The 19,673-nt window shown below is 39.4% G+C and overlaps 1 protein-coding gene across 4 annotated transcripts in view; it reads left to right on the forward strand.

Moving 5' to 3' along the window:
• The window catches only part of AP2B1 (adaptor related protein complex 2 subunit beta 1), a 111,976-nt gene that overhangs the window by 80,726 nt on the left and 11,577 nt on the right, over positions 1–19,673 (forward strand). For all 4 annotated transcript variants that reach the window (XM_019626853.1, XM_019626857.1, XM_019626854.1 and 1 more), the window contains 2 exons: positions 17,859–17,943; positions 18,845–18,931. In XM_019626853.1, coding sequence (XP_019482398.1) covers positions 17,859–17,943; positions 18,845–18,931 — 172 coding nt within the window. The remainder of the gene's footprint in view (positions 1–17,858; positions 17,944–18,844; positions 18,932–19,673) is intronic.

The following is a 19,673-nucleotide window of genomic DNA, read 5'->3' on the forward strand; positions in this document are numbered from 1 at the left end:
GAAAAACATTTTCCTCGGGCAAGTGATGAAAAAGTTTCTCTTTGACCAGGGTTCTGGGTGACCTCTTGTGAGAAATCCAGAGCCCAATATTATGCCATTTGTGGCATTATATATGGGTATATAGTCCAAATTTATACTAGCTGTATAGGAGCAGTATTCTCCGAACCAGTACATCAATGTAAAATTGGTCCAGGACTGGTGAAACTAAACTTTCGGGCCCTCAGGACTCTCAACTGAAAAAAACCTCTACTGAAAATGAGCTCACAATTTAACAAAAAAGTTTTTTTAAAAAAAAAGAAGGAAAGTTGCACTGTGAAGGACAGAAGATCCAGCAAAGAGGAGGATTGGTATTTCCCTCGTGCCAAGAAGTTGAAATGATAGAATAGTCTGAATGAGACTATAAAGTATGTTGAAAATTATTAAAGACCAATACCAACTTTCCACTTGCCAGTCAAGGCAGGTGGGATCCTGCTTCTTAATCTTCTGGAAATACCAGTGTGAGATACTAGTACTGATGGTGAAACATCAACAGTAAAAGGACTTGGAGTTAAAAACTAACGTTCCTCAGTAGTTTACCAACAAAACGAGCCTGTTTGCCAGTTCACTAACTACCTAGTTGCCACAGTAGTTGACTGCCTCTTTTTCAGCACAGAGTGTAATGATTTAGAGTGGAGATGAGTGAGTCACAATATAACTTGGCTCAGACAAGAAGAACAAAACAAGGATTACTGTGCAGATGGAATTGGTTGTTACTATGATGAGAGGAATGTGTTAAGGAGCTTTTCCAGCACAGAATCCTGAAGTAACTAACTAACTAACCCAAATCTACATTTGCTCCCTTTTTATTGAAATCTAACCTCCTGTTTTCCCACAGAGCCTCAAGCCTAATATTTGAGGACAGTCAGCATGAGTGCAAGAATGCTTTACTTTAGAAGTAGAAAAGGGAATTTGGGTCACAGAAACTAGGGCAAATTTTCTGCTCTTAAAAAAGAAACAGTAAATAAATGAATGTCCGTTTACTTTGCTATTTGCATTTCCATTTCGCATTCAGTGAAGTGAGCATCCCCAGTAAGAACCCTCTTAAGAGATGATGAATCTTAGTCCAGACCCCTCCCTCAAAAGTTCTGAAGTGGTATTAGGACTAGCAAGTTTTTGTTTTTACAAACCTGACATTATAAAAAGCAAACTTAAACATTTTCCATCTAAGGAGAATGTAATAAAGTATCTCAGCTTCTCTAGGGAAAACAAAATTTCCATCTGTAGTCAACTACTGATTCTCCAAGTTTTCCCCATGGATTCTCTTCTTTCAGGGATGTTATAATTATGGCTATTTTCTCATTAACTGGCATTTCCCAATTGAGAAGATTAGCAAAAACTTGAAAAGAGAAAAACTTTTTTCCCTATAAAAAGCTCTATTTAATGTCTGCGGGTGGAAGGTGAAACTAATGGCTAAACGTAAGGTGGGTGGGTTACTTTAGATTTCAGCTTCTGTTCTGCCCTTGTCCCAGTATGAACAAAAAAAATCAAATCTTAACTCCAGTAAGCTTAAACCATAAAGATCCAGGTAAAGATTGACTGGCATTTAAACATTATATTTGCATAATGTTTAAATCCAAAAGCTCATGTAGGAAAAATTAGTACTTTTCTAGTACTCCAGACCATAAAATCAGGGTTGGGGGCGAATATTTGGGGGTTAAGGAAATGAAATTTTGAAGCAGTGTGGGTTTTAGCTATTTTGGCTAATTTGGTATCAATATATAAGACAAGTAAATCAAACCCAGCTGCCAGAACTGTAATGTAACACTTAGTACAAAAACTTTTCATTAAAATGCCCATCAAACTACTTATTGGCTTATAGTCTGTCTGTTTGAAACACTGTTGAAAGGTTAAAAAGACACTGTTCCCTTTTCAAATGTAAAATAGATTATAACCTAGACACAAGAATTAAATACCTGGTAGAGAGATTTGAACCTAAAAACTTTTTTTTTTTAACTACTGATATTGGTTGTAAAAAAAAACCTGTGTGAATCCAAATTTTATATATTACACAAAGTAAAGTTTAGCTTGCCCTATTGGAAGCTTCTTTTGACTTGATTTATATCATATAATTATTATATTCCCTATACACAGTTATTATGTATTAATATATACTCTTTAAAACTGAGCTATATATAGTAAAGTGTGACTTTTTTTTCCTCCATAAAAGTTTTTGTAAATAATTAATATTTACTGGTTAATACTTGTGTCTCTTTTTTTTTAATTGGGGAACAGCCATGGTCATTGGTTACACATTGCTTTCATGCTGCAATGGCATAGTTGACTCTTTTAGGGAGGGTGCAGCTCACTGGTGTTCTCAGCACCACTCTCTAACCAATTGAGCTAATCAGTCACCCCTTGTCTCTTTGTTTTCTTAATTTTTTTGTGTGTTAGCTTGTTTTTAACTATATTCAGTCCCAAAATCCAGTGAGATCGGACCTTTTGAAATAGACTGTCCATTTTGCTTTCTTCGAGTCTCTCCTGGAGTCTTTTTACCTGCTGCAGTCGGTACGGATTTCTTTGAGCACCTTAAACGTAGCTGTCATCCTGGGATCTCCCTTCGTCATCACTCTGATGATTCATTCCCTTCACCTCTCTTCTATGTGTGGTCTTCAATTGTATTTTTCTTCTCTTGGTTTGCTCCCTCATTTTGATGAACAACATACTCCGGTAGCTTCCTGAGAACAGGAATATAGAGAGAGCATCAAGTTTCTGAGACTTCACATGGTTTAAAAGTCCTCTTTATCTTCACACTTGTTTGACAGTTTCTGTGTAGCATTCTAGGTTAGATCGTTTTCCTCCTAGTCTGAAGGCATTCTGATTCTTGATCTTTTTCTGTCCTGTGCTCTTTCTCAGTGAAAACTTACATGATCCTTTCCTTATCACCCTGTGTCCTGAAATTTCACAGTGGTGTGCATCAGTGTGAATCTTTTTCACCTGTTGTGCTAGGACCAGTCAGCGGTTCACAACCTGTGGGTCGCGACCCCTTTGGGGGTCGAACTACCCTTTCACAGGGGTTGCCTAAGACCATCGGAAAACAAAAAGATACTTACATTATGATTCATAACAGTAGCAAAATTACAGTTATAGAGTAGCAACGAAAATAATTTTATGGTTGGGGGTCACCACAACATGAACTGTATTAAGGGGTCGCGGCATTAGGAAGGTTGAGAACCACTGTGCTAGGTACTCATTGGGCTCTTTCAAAGTGGAAACTTGTGTCCTCCAATTTGGGGAATTTTTAAAAACTTTTTTGTAGATCTCCCATCATTTTATGTTTCTTTCATTGGAAGTCTTGCTATTTGCAGGTTGGCCCTCTTGGACCAATCCGTTTTATTCCCTCCTACTTTCTATCTCTTCCTCCTTCTATTCTACTTTCTAGAAGCTTTTTATGGAAAAATTTTTAGCATTACAAAAGTAACCAAAATAGTGTAGTGAGTCCCTGTGTATCCATCATCTAGCTTCAATGATTATCAATCTATAGTTAATATTATTTCTTCTATAACCTATCCACAGCCCTGTTCTATATTATTTTGAAGCAAATTTCAGACATCTATATCATTTCATTTGTAAATATTTCAATAGATACCTTTAAAATAGTTCTTTTTAAAAATATAACCATAATAACTATTGAACACATTAAACAACTATCAGTTGTTTTAACATCAAATATTCAATGTACAAGTTTCTTATCTTAAGTATCTTAAACTTTTTTGTTTTTATCATTACTATTTGAATCAGTAAAGTGCACGTATTATGATGGGTTGATATCTCGTAAGTCCCATTAGCTATCCTGTTCAATATAATAGCTACTAGCCACATGTGGCTATATAAATTGAAATTAATTAAAATTAAATAAAATAAAAATTGAATTTCCTCAATTGCATTAGCCACATTTCAAATGCACATATGGTTAGTGGTTACTAGATTGGGCAGTGCAGACGTAGAATATTTCATAATTGAAAGTTATATTGGACAGTGCTGATCTATGGGCTGTCTGTCTTTTTTTATTAATACTTGGTTTTCAGCAGCTTGACTGTTATGTACCCAGGTTCACTGAACTTCTTAGATCTGTAAGTTGATAGTTTTTCCCAGATTTGGAGAAGTTTTGCCATTATTTCTTCAAATTTTTTTTTCTGCTCCATTATCCCTTTACTTCTATAACTCCAGGTATACATGTTAGACCAGTTGATGTTGTCTGTCAGGTCACTGAGGCTGTTCTTTTTTTTTCTCTCTCTGTTCTTTAGATAGGGTAATTCCTATTGATCTGTCTTCAAGTGTACTGACTCTTCTGTAGGCTACAACCTTTTTAAAAAATCCATTCAGTGTAATTTTCATTTCAGATATTGTACTTTTCAGTTCTAGGATTTCCATTTGGTTCTTTGCTAAAATTCCCCATCTGTTCACTCAGAAGGACAGCTGGAGAACCCTATTTTATAGCCTACTTTCCTCCTTTATCCCACTTGCTCCCTCTGGCCATCCCTTGAGCCTAAGGGTATGCTTACTGACCCTCAAGAAGTGACCAGTAAACATATCTCAAGGAGGCCCTGGAAACAGTGCTGTGGCTGTCTAGCTAGGAAATTCTGTGCGTTCTCGCTAGGCAGTCTCGTTGGCCCTGTGGGTTATTTTGTCCATGGGTTGCAAGGAGGCCAGAGGAGGATCAGAGTATGGCCCTCTAAACTATGAGGACCAGGGCAGAAGTTTCAGTTAACCCATCACTGAGGGCATCTGGAATACTTATGTCAACACTTGCTTTTTGGTTGGCTTAATGCTTCCAAAAACTTTCTTTGACTCCTGTCTAGTAAAGGCTTTCTGCCAGCCTTCTGGGAGCTAAGTTGGTGAAGGGGGCTGGAGACACTACCATTCAGTATGCATACATTCACTTAATCTGCTACCCCTCAGCCATGCCTGACATCCCCTTCAAAGTACCACCTATTTTATCCTCTCTGAAAGAGTCAGTCCTTAGTTTTATGGAGGGGCTAAAGGGCTAAGGTAGCTTAGAATGGCGGTGGGCATCTAGGACTCTTAACAGCATCTTAATTCTTTTTCCTTTAACATCCCCTCCCCTCACTGCCCCTCCATACGGTTTCAGAGGTGCTATCAGTCTTGAGCCTTTGAGAATTCTGTGGTGTTATTACTAGTCCATCTGTTTTACAGCTAACAAGTATTTTGTTGCTGTTGTAATTTTTTCTTCCCTATCTTCATGAATTTATGCTTTTAAATATTTTTCTTTAATTACAGCAGAGTTTTTTCCAGGAGGTAGATAATTTAAATGTGGTTTTCAATCTGTCTTTACTTGAAAGTCTGATAGCACCTTCATAAAAATTCTTCTTTCCTTCCTTCTATTCTACTTTTTAATTAGGAGCCTTAGGGGTAGACGTATGAATAAAGAATTGGTCCTTTCCTATATATGGTTTTTGTTATTTCTACCTATTGCCTTTAAAAAGCCCACATAAGTTGTTCAATAAGAGGGTGAATTTTAATTACGGAAAATAAATAATGTCTCTTGAATGAATGTTTCTTCGAAAACAAGGCAGTATTCATCAGTTCTATTCATATAACTGTCGAATGATTAGGGCAGAAAGTGCTGAAGATGCTAGCTTTCAAAGGACATAATCCTACAATCCTGTTTATTCATTTCTTTGAAATCTTTGTCAGCCAAAAGGTTTTTTTGCCAGTGTGTGGCCCTGAGAAAATCCTGTCTCCTGCTACTCCTACATTGCGGTCCCAGCCTGTGAGCATACTCAGTTGCAGATGGTGCCTGTCCCTGATATTTCGTGTCTTACATATGTCCATTCACACTCAGAAAGCCCACAGCTCAAGCTATTGTACCAGAAAAACTGGTAAATGCTTCCAAACGGAAGACTTTTTCAGAAGCTTCCACCAAAGGAAACAAATCAGCTTGGCATTTGCTGACTCTTCACAACAGTTGTGCAAACCAGACAAGTTCAGTGTGAACACTTCCTTTGGTCTGTCCAAGATCCACAATTGAGGACTGTGCACCCTGGTTGCATTTATGGGACCACATGAATAGAGGCTGAGTCCTTGACATGGTGGATCTTAAGAGAACTATAAGAGATTCCCAGGTCAGCCAGATAGATCCTGTGTTGAAAATAATCCCTGTGGACAGGACAGACCTGAAATATTCCATTAGTAATATGTAGGTAATGGAATCTTGGTTATGAAAGATGAACACATTTTACTACCCAAGAAAAGAAAAGAGAAAATTACTTTCTGTGATTGCTACTTCAAATTTGATATACTTTTCATGTCACATCAGAACTGTAAACGTATCCTTTAATCTTAGCTGAGAAATAGAGCATCTTATATACTAGATATTCCTTTAGTAACTAGGTTGTACTTATTGAGAACACCTCTCATCCTTTTTGTCAAGACATCAAGATTCTGCTAGGCAATATCTTTTATCTTAATATAACCAGCACTCCACTACTGGCTTCTGGGACTCTTATAGGAATATGCCTGTTAGTAGCAATTGCCCTGCTTGAATAACCACACATAAGCAGTAGATGAGAATTCTGTATTCTGATAAGCAGAAGTGGTCTAATGGAGCATAAACCTGGTCTCAGTGACAGGAGACAGTTGTTCCTGAAACCCAGAATTCAGTTCTCACAACACCCAAGCTTGGGAGCTAGTGCATTATTTTTAAAAAGGCCTGTGAGATCAGATTACCCAAGTAAAGGAAGCCCATGCTGCCAATCATGAGCAAATCATAATGAATTTCACAGTGTAGTTCTAAAGTAGTAATAAAAGTGATTTGTAGGTTTTTGTCTATAAAAATCCCAGCCACCTTGATATCATGATAGTAAGTTAGCACTTGATAATGAAAAATAGAGTCAGTTTTGTGTTTCTGTATGACAGATGATTGGAAAATAGATTTAACCGGGTGGTCTTTTTGCAGTAGGGGACTTCGCAAAGACTTAATGTACATCATAGGTTGGCATTAAAGAGAACTCACTGGGATTTTCCTGAGCTGGATTGAAGCCCACTTGAGAGCCATGTCCTTCCCTTATGCATATGTACACTATTATATTTTGCTGTAGTATCTTATTCAATGAGCTATGAAAAGCATTTGCTTTATTCACATTTTCAGTGTAGGAATTATACATAGGCATCATGGTCTCAAGGTCCATGCATTTTGAAAGTAAAACCTGAGAAGAACTTTGAGGTGTGTCAGTGTGCAAATATAAAGAATGTAAAATCTCATGATTGGAAGAGGTAACTTTTAATGTTGTCTGTTTCAAACCCTATTTCTGATGGAATTTATCCTGTATGGAGCAGTGAGTGGAGTTGCAGCGTCTGCTTGAATACTACTGGTGATTTACTACCCTAAAATGGCCCATTTTATGTTCCTAAAACTCGGTTAGGAAGTTATTTATATTGAACTAAAATATGTCTTTGAATTCTATGTGTAGATCCTAGTTTTACAGCTAAGGTTTTATAGATAAGTTTCTCTCTGAGTTAAGGCACACAGGGCCTGAGAATCAGTCAGCTGGGCCCATAATGAAAGTATACTGAGTCTGAATTCATTTTCCCTTTTATTCCACTTCAGGAAAGCCGAAGTTTATGGAAGGACATTTATTTGTGTATACTGCAAACAGATGTCATTTTTATTCTAGTTTTAAGAAAAAAACAGAAGTAGAAACACTGGTAAATGTACTTAGAATCCATTACAGTTGGGAGACTAAGGAAAATAATGATTTAATCATTTTTGGAAAGTGTGTAAATTGAATGGTAGTCCTTGGTTTGGTGCCAACATTTCTTCCCAGGAGCCACCGAAGGAGTTTAGAAGGCAGGTGCTCCAACTATGAAAGCAAAAAACTTCTCCATTTCATAGGTCATGCTGTGCTACTCACCATAATTTCTGTCCCTTCTATGTATGACTTGTTTCCACAGTAAAACTACCCAGAGACAGCATCTGTGCAGTGTCCTGCCCATGTGCCCTGTCACCTTGGCAGCCACATGGCCTCCTTTTGTCCACATTAAGGTTAGGTGATATACCAGTCAGTACCTACTCGTAGACACACCTGCGAACCTGTTTGATTTCTAATTTGGTGCTAACTAATCTGAGACTGCATGCTGACTATCTAAAACCTAGATTAGATTCTAAATCAGTTTTACCCCAGGATTTAAAAATGAATAATGTTTGCTCACTCTCATTACTGTGGTCTATTTTTCTATTGAGTTTCCATTGGGTCTTCTGCCCCATGACAAACCAGACTGGGGTATGGAATATCTAATCATTTTAACTGATAGCTTACTAGTTCTATCTTTACCATTTTGTGATTCTGTACAGTAATAAAGATATATTTTAAGTTTAACAACAAGCCCTACACAGCAAACAGTTCACGTTGTTAATGTAAGTAGCATTCTAAGGTACAAGAGCTGCAACCAAGGGCACACCAACCAGTCCTAACAAGATACATAAAACTGTCGTTAAAGGGAGAAAGAGAAATGGATGTCTTTAGCTTTAGAGCCCATACCAGTGAGTCGTCAGTGTAGGATGGCAGGTGGGTTCTATATTGGCATGTCACGTCCAGCGTGGCAAGGGCAAACGGGTTTCTCTTGAGGGGCGGCGCAGATTGACTAAAGAGACATAGACAGAAGTAGGATTCAGAGCGAGACCAAGGGACTCAGTCAGAGAAAACTGAGCCCCAAATCGGGTCAGCGCATGGCTTTTAATTGAGAATTTTCAAAAAAGTAAAACTTCTGTCAATCAAATTAGCATCCGTTTGAGGTCTGTGCCTCAAAGCCTTTTTCATTTAACATATCCCATTATGTTCCAGTAAATGCTATGCCTTCGCATATTGCCACATAGCCCCAGGACACCTTGTTACTGTGTCCTCCCAGAGGAGATTAACTGTTAGCATTCCAACAGGTCCCAGTCGCACCTTGAGACACTCCCCAGAGGGAGCCTTATCGGCCTCTGGTCATACTGAGGCACTCCCTCAGAGAGATTGCTGCCTCCGGTCATACTGAGGCTTTTCTCTCATATCTAATGGGATTAGAGGCTAAATGCCTGGGGGCATGTTATTAGAAATCGGCTGTCAGGCAACATTGGCAGAAAGAGATTACGTAGACATTTGCTGTGAGTTCCTGATTTATTTTGCCTAACATAAATTTTTTTTTTTTTAATGAGGAAGCTACCTGGAGCAGGAACAGATGCAGTGTATCTTAGCATTATTTTTCCTAGACCTGGGTTTTTTGTGAGGCACACGGCTGCCAGTGATCCTCTCCACATAGGCATGATTCTGTCAGAGTTGTGACAGCTGCTTGATTCTTGCTGTACTACTGCCCTGTTACACTCAGGTTTGTATCACTAATCTGGAAGAATTTGCATTGGTATTTTTTCTAAAGCAAAAAACCAGAACCCTAACAGTGGTCTGCAGAGCCCTGCGTGATCTCGCCATGCCGCCTTACCCCATTAACTCCATCTGCTGCTCCTCCGCGTACTCCATTCTTGCCACACTGGCTTCCTCACTAATCTTCAACCGGGTTTGAAATGGAGGACCATATTTAAACTAAAGATGGTAGATATTTTGGGGCATTGACAAGGAATGCAGAACTACAGGTAGATTTAATGAACTCAGCAGCTAGCAGAAAGAGCCACTTCTGCTTGAGTCTCAGATGACATCTATCACACAGTTGGAGTCAGTGCCATTAAAAACCTGTCACTCAGAGCCATTCCCCTAGGATCTGTTGACTAGGTGGTGTGGTGCTTGAAATCCATCTGAATCATCAGTCCTCAGAGAACTGGAAATGGCTGGCGTCACTGCCTGGTCTTAGCTTGGGCCAGCCTACAAATAATCTTTCTAAACGCTAAATGGAGAGGAGGAATAAAAGAAAAAAATATTCTTCAGAGACTTGGAAAGGTCACAAGTGACATCATGGAAGAATAGATGATATACTCTCAAAGGTGAGCAGTGTGCCACTTGCCTTGGCTTTTCCTGTGGCAGTGCCTCCTGTGGTTATATGTGGTGCGAGGTGTGGTGAGAAGCTGCATTTGCCAGAGTTCAGACTGAGTTCATTTCATACCTTTTTATAGTACTTTTGAGTGCACTGGAACAAGGTTAGAATATTAATTTAGCCTGTTCGTCTCCAGCTGTGCCACCATAAAGGGCTGCAGCTACCGCAGCAGGCTTTCTATACTATGGAAAGAAACTAATTGCTGGTTCCAGGCTGACGCTGACAGGCTGCTCTTTCCCCAGCAGCCACTGAAAGTAACGTTTAAAAATCATTATTATTATTATTAAGCATTTATAGTCTCCTTTTGTGTTTTCCAAGTGCCTCAGAATCATTTCTATTTGCTCTTCCTATTGATGTCCCTGAGAGGCAAGTTAATACTGTTACGGCCACATGTTGCCCGTGACAGACCAGAGGAACCGAAGATTAGGTCATCTCCTTGGTACTATCTGCGATCTGCTTCAGGCACCCTCAAAGCAGAAGCTGAGGTGTGCGCTCTGTTCCTGAGCTCATTGAGCCCATTTCTTTACTACTGCTTGCTTTTAATTTGGTATGTGCGTATTATGGCTTTTATACTTTTTCTACTGTAACTTACAGTAAGAAATGTATTTTATGTAGTATATACACCACACGTACATAAAACTGAAACACTTTCAGGAAGCATTGCTCTTCATGAGATGCACTATGATATTTTCTATTTTGTGTGTGTGTGCGCGCCATTTTTAGCTCACTAAATAAATTTCAAGAACCACAGTTCACTGCTAGGAGGTACTTGAAGCTGAAGAATACACGTGACACATTTTCCTGGAGCATCAGTTTTACTCAAAGGTAAAGGGAGAAACACATTTTCATATTAAAATATGTAAATATATTATGGACTAGCATGCAACTTCAAAGAAATTTTGTTCTTACAATGGGCTTCTTGATATTATACCCCTAATCCTGACCCTCCCCCTTTCCTCCATCCCCGTATATAATATTGGGTTGTTGGAAAAGTCATGACGTCTTCTTTCTGTTTTTCATTGCAAAAATGCGTCATGACTTTTCTGACAACCCAGTATATCCATACTTTCCTCTTCTGTTAAGGGAAGTACACTAGAAAAGACTTGAGAAGCACTGTTCTTTTGGAAACTTTAGGTCAAGTTCATATCTTCACTAAACCTAAATGCTTGTTAGGAACTTTTGAGTAGTACATTTTACAATCATTATTCTTTTTTTTTTAAAGGTTTTATTGGGGAATTGGGGAGGGGAACAGCACTGGGGAATCTGGGGAAGGCGAACAGACAAGTTGCTGTCGTTTTGTTCTTCAGTCTAGTTGTGGAGGACGTTGCGTCACTGGCCCAAGTTGGTATTATCATTGCACTCTTCCCAGGTGAGGCAGATTGGTCGCTGGACTCTGGACGGCCGCTCACGGCGGCTCTTGGCAGCTCACACCAGCTGCCAGCTGCTCATGCTGGCTGCCAGCCACTCACGGTAGCTTATGGCAGCCCACTGCAGCAGGAGCTGCAGCCTACACTATCGCCGGCGACTCACGGCAGCCCAGCTCCAGGTCGAGCTGTTGTTCACCATTTTAGCTGTAGAGGGCAGTGTCACTGGTCCCATGTGGGATCTGAACTGGGGTCCTGCTGCTCAGAGCTGGCGTCCCAAGCCAGCTCTTAGCCAACGTGCCACTCAGCTGGCCCTAGAATCATTATTCTTATTGAGTACTTATTCTGTGCCGGTTACAGTTCTAGAAACTGAGAATACAGTAGTGAACAAGAGACAACCCCTTCCCTCATGGAACTTGGAGGTGGGGTAGGTGGCATGGGGACAGGCAGTAAATCAACAAATAAATAAGAGAGTATGTCAAGGCAATGGAGAAGAATGAAGCAGAGATTGGAGTAGGGAGCTGGGGTTGGAGATTGGGTGGTGTAGTTTTGAAATGTGTTGGTCAAGGAAGCCTATCCGAAAAGATAATATTTGATAAAAGCAAAGACCTAAAGGAAGCTGAGAATAAGCCATGCAGATTTCTTGATGAAGAGAATTCCAGACCAAAAAATAGCAAATGCAAAAAGCTGTAAGACAGGAGCATGCCTGGTGTATGCAAGGAACAGCAGCAGGCTCCTGTGGCTAACATGGAGCCAGGAGTAGCACATAACACCAGAGAGGTAACGGGCATCACATTATAGGCAGTTGTAACTTTGGCTTTTATTCTGAGATGGGAAGTCATTGGAGGTTTGAGCAGAGAAGTATTTATGAGCTGCCCTATATTTTAAGATCCCTTTGGCTGCTGTGTTGAGAATAGACTGGGGAAGCTAGGTGTTGGGGGTCGGGGAAACAAATGCAGAAGCAGGGAGACTGATAAACGGCTTTGCGCTATTCCATTTACTGAGTTTAGAAAGTCAGCAGGTTCTGTTTAAGGATAAGGAGGAGAGATGGAGAGTTTGGTTTTGAAGTATTAGCTATCCAAGTGAAGATACTCAGTAGGCAGTCGGATATATACATGATCACTGACTTCATGATCATATACATGATCAAGCAGGTATTGATGTTAAAACTCTTGGAAAAAAGTTCTCCAGCTTGTCTGGATTATGTCTTCCTATTCTGTACCTGTTGGGAAAGTTTTCAAAAAACAAGGAATTCCTTTCCTCCTCTCTGAAACAATTGATATCATACTCTTTAAGGTTGACTCAGTTCTATTTAAAAGTAGCCACCATCTGGATTGGAATTGAACTGGCTTCATACTGAGTTTTACCCTTGATTTTTTTTTTTTTTTTAAGATTTTATTGGGAAATCGGGGAAGGGGAACAGACAAATTGCTGTCCCTTTGTTCTTCAGTCTAGTTCTGGAGGACGTCGCTTCACTGGCCCATGTTGGTATTATCATTGCGCTCTTCCCGGGTGAGGCAGTCGCTCACTGGCCATTGGACGGTCATTAACGGCAGCTCACAAAAGCTCGCGCCCGCTGCTGGCCAGCCCCACTGCAGCCTACACCATCGTGGGTGACTCACGGCAGCCCAGCTCCAGGTCGAGCTGTTGTTCACCATCTTAGCTGTAGAGGGCGCAGCGTCATTGGCTCTCATATGGGATTCGAACCAGGGCCCTGCTGCTCAGAGCTGGTGTCCCAAGCCAACTCTTAACCAATGCGCCACTCGTCCGGCTCTCCCTTGATTCTTTTATGCCTTAATTTCCAAGGACTGATTGGCACATCCCTGAAGAATCTAGTTTTCTTTGGGTTGTGATCTCTTGGGTTGTCAGAAAAGTAATGACACATTTTTGCAATGAAAAACATAGAAAAAATACGTCATGACTTTTCCAACAACCCAATACTATCTGTATTCTTCTTCTTTAGCATATAGATGTTATTTTAGCTCAGTGATTTGAAACTAAAAGAGCCCACGTATCATCCCATACCTCCACCCCTGCCTCACTGAGTGTGAATTTACCCAATAAGAGACGTTATCGATGGGACTGTGTGTTATGCAGATGCATGATGTAGAGGTAGAAAAAGGATGAGAAACCAGTGTTCCATTCCATCTGTCATCTTTAATTTAATTCAACAAATATTCATTGAGCCACTAGTATGCTGGTGAAAATGAGAGCTCCTGCTTGCAAGGAGCTCATTGTACTGAGGGTGAGGCAAGAGTAAACAGACAGTTATTTTATGCTGTTGTAGACAGAAGTATATGCACTGGGTACTGTGGGGAGGGAGGAATAAGAGATTGCCTGTGAAATTCAGGCTTAAATTGAACCTTAAGATTAAATATGTATTTTCCATATTTAAAGCTTCAGGAGAAGGATATGTTAAGTACAAGGCACACCACGTAAAAAGGCACAGAGCTGTGAGTTTCAGTGTTTGGAGAACAAGAAGTAATTTTGATGTGGTCAAAGTTAAGAAAATAGTTTAGAGAGGTAGGCAAGGGCCAGATCCAAGAGAACCATATACCGTATTTTGCCATATGTAATGCGCACTTTTTTGCCCAAATTTGTGAGGGAAAAATAAGGATGCGCATTATACATGGGTAGTACTAATTCTGTATCTATATAAATGTTTTTAATTATTTTACTTATGCTTATGAGTTAAAAGTGTAACTCTAGACATCAGTAATGATATCTATATGCAAAATAATACCCTGGAATATGAGAATCAGTTTTGAATTTACAACGAACTTGCAGCAACGATGAAGAATTCTTTGTCTTCTGTGATGCATAAATATCGTAAATTTGTTACTGATACATAAAATTTCTTGTACCTTGTATCTGTTCTTGTGTTTTGTAATTATTTGTTATATAAAATTTCTTGTACCATAATATGTTTTTTAAAATGTTAAAATTCCTTTATAATACAAAAAACAAGTACCTAAATGTAAACAAATAAAAATTTGAATTAAAAAATTAAAATGAGGGCTGGCCGAGTGGTGCATTGGTTAGGAGTTGGCCAGCTCTGAGCAGCAGGGCCCTGGTTCGGATCCCACATGAGAGCCAGTGACACTGCGCTCTCTACAGCTAAAATGGTGAACAACAGCTCAACCTGGAGCTGGGCTCCCGTGAGGCGACAGTGTAGGCTGCCAGCAAGCATGAGCTGCCATGAGCCGCCCTGAGCGGCCGTCCAATGGCGAGCAAACGAGTGCCTCTCCCGGGAAGAGCACAGTGATAATACCAACATGGGCCAGTGAATCGACGTGCTTCACAACTAAACTGCAGAACAAAAGGACAGCAACTTGTCTGCTCCCCTTCCCCGATTTCCCAATACTGTTCCCCTCCCCCAATTCCCCAATAAAATCTTTTAAAAAATTAAAGATTTTTTCCCCTGAAAGTTTGGGCCAAAATCTTTGAAGCGCATTATAAGTATACATGGCAAAATATGGTATTCTTAAAACGAACACAGTTCTAGCCAAGAGTAAAAGTTTTAGAGCTACAAAATGCAGATTTTGAAAAGCTAATGTGAAAGAGATTCAACGCTTCCTTCCCAAAAATTAACCTGTGTGCAGTGGATCCTGTAAAGAGATGATATTTTTTACCCAAGGGCACAATAGCAAGAAGAATCATTAAACTTAACTTGCTAAGCCTTTTTACTTTTGACCTCTTGTTAACATAGTAGTAGTACTACATTTGAGTAAGATTTCAAATAAGTCTAATGTGGTTAGCCTTAATTATGAAAAGTTCTGAGTAAAACAGAAGATGGTGAAAGGTAAAAGGAATTTTTCCTTAAAAAACAGTTGTCTTAGAACTTACTGTGAGCCACGCACCATTCTAAGAGCTTTGCACATATTAACTCATTATCCTTTTAACAACCTATGCATTCAGTACTGTTGTTATCTCCATTCTACAGACAGGAGACTGAGCTGAGTACTTCTTGTTCAAAGTCACACAGCTAGTAAGTGACAGTCAAAATTTGAAATCAGATTTTCTGGTCTGGTTCCCAAGTCCATGTTCTGAACCGCTGTGCCTGCTGCCTCTGATTAAGGTGTCCCAACTTCTCAGAATTATCCTGGAGCGAGTCCAGTGATAGTTTTCCGGGTATCCTGAAGCCCCTGAAATTGTATGTCAGAATGTTGCAAGTACGTTTTTCAGGAAGAGGGTCCGTGGCTTTCATCTGTTTATTAAAAGCGTCTTCAGGCAGAATGGTTTAGCACTGCTAACCTAGGGGGAGCTTTTCACGTCTGTTCCATTATGAAAGGACACCCAGTTGGAATAAGGATTCTCTCAGAAGAACAAGATATTTACAAGCCGATTCAGATTTCCTAAGTAACATTGTTCTAAATTAATTGCTTATCTGGTTGATCTTCCTAGGAGCGTTTTCCAAAATAGTATATATGCCAGGTTCCAGATTTAGAGATTGTTATTTTATATAGGATAGAGCCCTGGCATGGCATCTGTTTTGAAAAATCCCTCCATATTATTCTAATATAAGTCTTTGGTTAAGTACTGCCAATATTATCCCCTGGAGGACTGGGATTATAGTTTCTGTTTTCTTCGTATCTCAAATGGTTAGGACATAGTAAACATTAATAAATGTTTGAATGCTTGGCACATTATGAAATATGACTGCTTTATATTCAGAGATGATAGTAATGATAATCACTCACATTTCATGTAAGACCTTTATTGTAACCTACGCTAGCCCACCCGCACCACCCTCGTTTTCACTTCTAAATGCCCTTTACAGAGCCTGGCACTCCTCAAGATCTTGGTACCCTTATTTGAAATAAGAGTTCTCTTTCTCTCGTTGCCGAATACCAGATTGATTAGAAAATATGTCTTTCCAAGAAGCCCACACTGGTGTAAATCTTTTGAAGTGGTGGTCTGGTACATCCAAAATAATGTCTAAAGTCCCTTTTTCCTGAGGTTGGTTTCTCTGCTTACATTCATCCTCAAGCTTTTTGAGAACCCTGCTCTCAGCATTTTAGGCATCAGATTGTGAGATATAGGTCAGAAACTTCTAGGGAGTTAGTGATTGAAAGGTTAAAAACAAAAGTTACAAGGAAAGTAGTTTGATGGATTCTTCTGAGAGAGAGAACAGAAAGACTGTCAAGTAGACGTAACCAAATTATGGAGGAGGAAATAAAGGTACTATTTAAGGTGGGGAAGATGAGTTGATAATAAATGTTAAAGAACTAGAAGTACTTTGGGAAGAGGATATTTGGAGCTCATAGCCAGAGTTTTGATGAAGAGATACATAATGCTGTTGCAGTGTGGACATTTATCCCAAAACGGGGAGTGGGGGTGGAGATAGTGGTTCTGGATAGGTGCTTTTTTCCCCTTTATTTTCTTAGAGCAAAATGAGAGAGAAATAGGCTTGGTTGCTGGTTTTAGAACTTGCCCAGGGAAATGTTTTCCTGCAGTGCCCAGGGCACAAATAGAAAAGTCACTCGTGATAGAAACCAGTGGGAAGTGGTGGTTTAAAGTAATTCTGCTCCCACTCTCCGTTTTTTCAGGACATGGTTCTTATAATCTGCCGTAGTGGAATCTATCTGTTTCTGAATATATATATATATATATATATATATATATATATATATATGCCAATCAGTATTGCCCCTGAATAAAAATACTTACTGTAACTTTAAAAATATATATAAACAGCATGCTCTGAATAGAATGGGCCATGGTGGAATCACAGCTTACCTAAATCACCCGAAGCTTGTATTGTGAGAAAAAAACTCATTTACTCACTTGTTCAAAGGTTTTCCCTTCTTACAGTCATCAGGTTTACCAGTGTTTGACCCACAAGCTTTTTCCAACCATAGGACTTAGGAAATAAGATTTTATAAAAGAAACAACTTTAAAACCAGTATGTAAAAAAAAGATACGGGGCAGTGTGACCAGTTATTGTGGAGAGGGGGGGGAAAAATCGATGTTTAGGGTCAGTCAAAATGCATTTGATCCTGGTTCTGTGTACTAGAAATGTGACCCTGGGTCTCTCTGAATCTCAGTTCCTCATCTTTAAAGTGAGAGGGAAGTGACACTCACTTTGTTTGGGATAATATTAATGAGGATTTGAAATAATATCATTAGTAGGTACCTAGTACATAGTAGCAGCAGCTACTATTAATAACCATAGAAACAAAAAAAAATAACCTAATAGATTATTCTGGGTACGGAGTTTGTGCCTTGAATTCATCCCTCCTGGGGCTCCTAGAGAGAGGTAGAATGGCAAGTTGTGACCGTGCTCCTCCGCTCTGACTGGAATGAGTAAGGATGTGCTTTGCAGTGTATGGGCTCGTGAGTCTTGATTTGGGGGTCCTGCACTGTCTAAAAGAAGAAGGAAATACGATGATATATTTCTAGGCACATAACTACTTATTCCCTCCTACCTGGCTTCCTATGATGTTTTAATTTTCCCTTTTTCTTTACTGGCAGGTGGCTGTGAAAAACAATATTGATGTCTTCTACTTCAGCTGCCTCATCCCACTCAATGTACTGTTTGTAGAAGATGGTAAAATGGGTAAGTATGCCTCCTTGTCCTTCTGTCAAATATATACCTTTGCCCTTCCCCTGAATGTTAGGCAGAACATAGCCCAGAAGGACAAGTTATTTTGAGGATTAAAAAATGGGGTAAGGTTATTATTCTAAAGCTCTAATAATTGATAATTATTTATTCGCCTGAGTCACAATTGGCCTAGTTCTGGTGTTGGTCTAAATCACAATGCCAGTTATCTGAATAACCCAGTCACCCTAACACATGCAGACTACAGGCATACCTGGTTTTGTCATACTTAGCAGATACTGTTTTTCACAAATTGAAGGTTTGTGGCAATGAAGTCTATCAATTCCATCTTTCCAACATCATTTGCTCACTTGTATCTTTGTCACACTTTGGTAATTCTCACAATATTTCACACTTTTTCATTATAATTATAGTAATTTATAATAAACCACTAGTATTCCCCATATAGTTGTTGACATTTCTCTCTTCCCTTACTTAGGAAACCACCATCTAACAAAACTAGCTTGTTAACAAGACATGTTAAATTGTATTGGCACTGAATTGATTTGGTCCTTACAGTAGCTCTTGGGGTAGGCAGGACAGATGTAATTATATATGATGAAATTAAGGATCCAAAAGGTTACAAACTTACCCAAAGTTACCAAATAGAAAAACAATAGAGCCAAAACTAAACCCTAGATGTAAACTCTTTTCCAATGTATCTTAGTGCTACTGATGAGGGATTAATTGACCTGGAGTGTAGCACCTCTGCGTAGCTAAGAATTGGCTCCAGTCGCAGTCTACTCCTGGCTGTATTGCAAGAGCCAGGACTCCAAAGGAGAAATGGTGCAAGGCATCAGAAATCAGAATATTGACAGATAAATGCATATCTTTCCTTTCCTTGTGCCTCCCCATACAGAGCGCCAGGTCTTCCTTGCAACATGGAAGGACATTCCCAATGAAAACGAACTTCAGTTTCAGATTAAGGAATGTCATTTAAATGCGGGTGAGTAAATGACTCTACATTTCAATTTCATCTCCGCAAATTCAAATTAGATATTTGAAAATTTTGTCTTTATTTACCTCTTTGTACATCTGCCTTGTTTCTAGTGGGTGTATGGTAGATATATTACTCACAAACTTCTCTTTAAAAACTTGGGATGTTTTGATGTAGGTACTAGATGATTTATAAGCCAGCAGATTTAAGAAACAAACTAGAATGGTGCCATCTTCCCAGTTCTTCAGTAGTTGAACGTGTGTTAGTCATGTTACTTGAATATCCTATAGCCATCAAATGATTGAAGTGACACTTGGAGATGTGCACTCTCCCAAGAATTAAAAGGACAACTTTTCTTTTACATCTTCCTTCAGTATTGCAGGAAACATAACTCTGAGACCCTCATTTAGCATCTTTTGTTATTAAACAAGAATACATCACAATTGAATAAAGACTAGTTGGTAACCTTTTTCTTTCTTGCCTTGTGTCAGCTCTTTCGTGATACTAACCTCTTTAATCATCATTAAAAAGCCCAGACCGCTTTGTAGTTATTTTTATTACTATAATAGTATATCAAAGAGTATAACAGAAGAGGAGAAACAATAGCAGCTATCAGTCCCTAGGGTTTTGTTTTCACTGAAGTTCCTTAGGAGTGGAAGGAGGCCTAAGCTGATCAGAGGTCTGTCTTTGTCCCGTGCTTGCATGCATTCGTTCTCTCTCTCTCTCTCTCTCTCTCTCTCCCCCCCTCCCT

This window comes from Hipposideros armiger, unplaced genomic scaffold, assembly GCF_001890085.2.
Source record: "Hipposideros armiger isolate ML-2016 unplaced genomic scaffold, ASM189008v1 scaffold_692, whole genome shotgun sequence".
Lineage (NCBI taxonomy): Eukaryota > Metazoa > Chordata > Mammalia > Chiroptera > Hipposideridae > Hipposideros > Hipposideros armiger.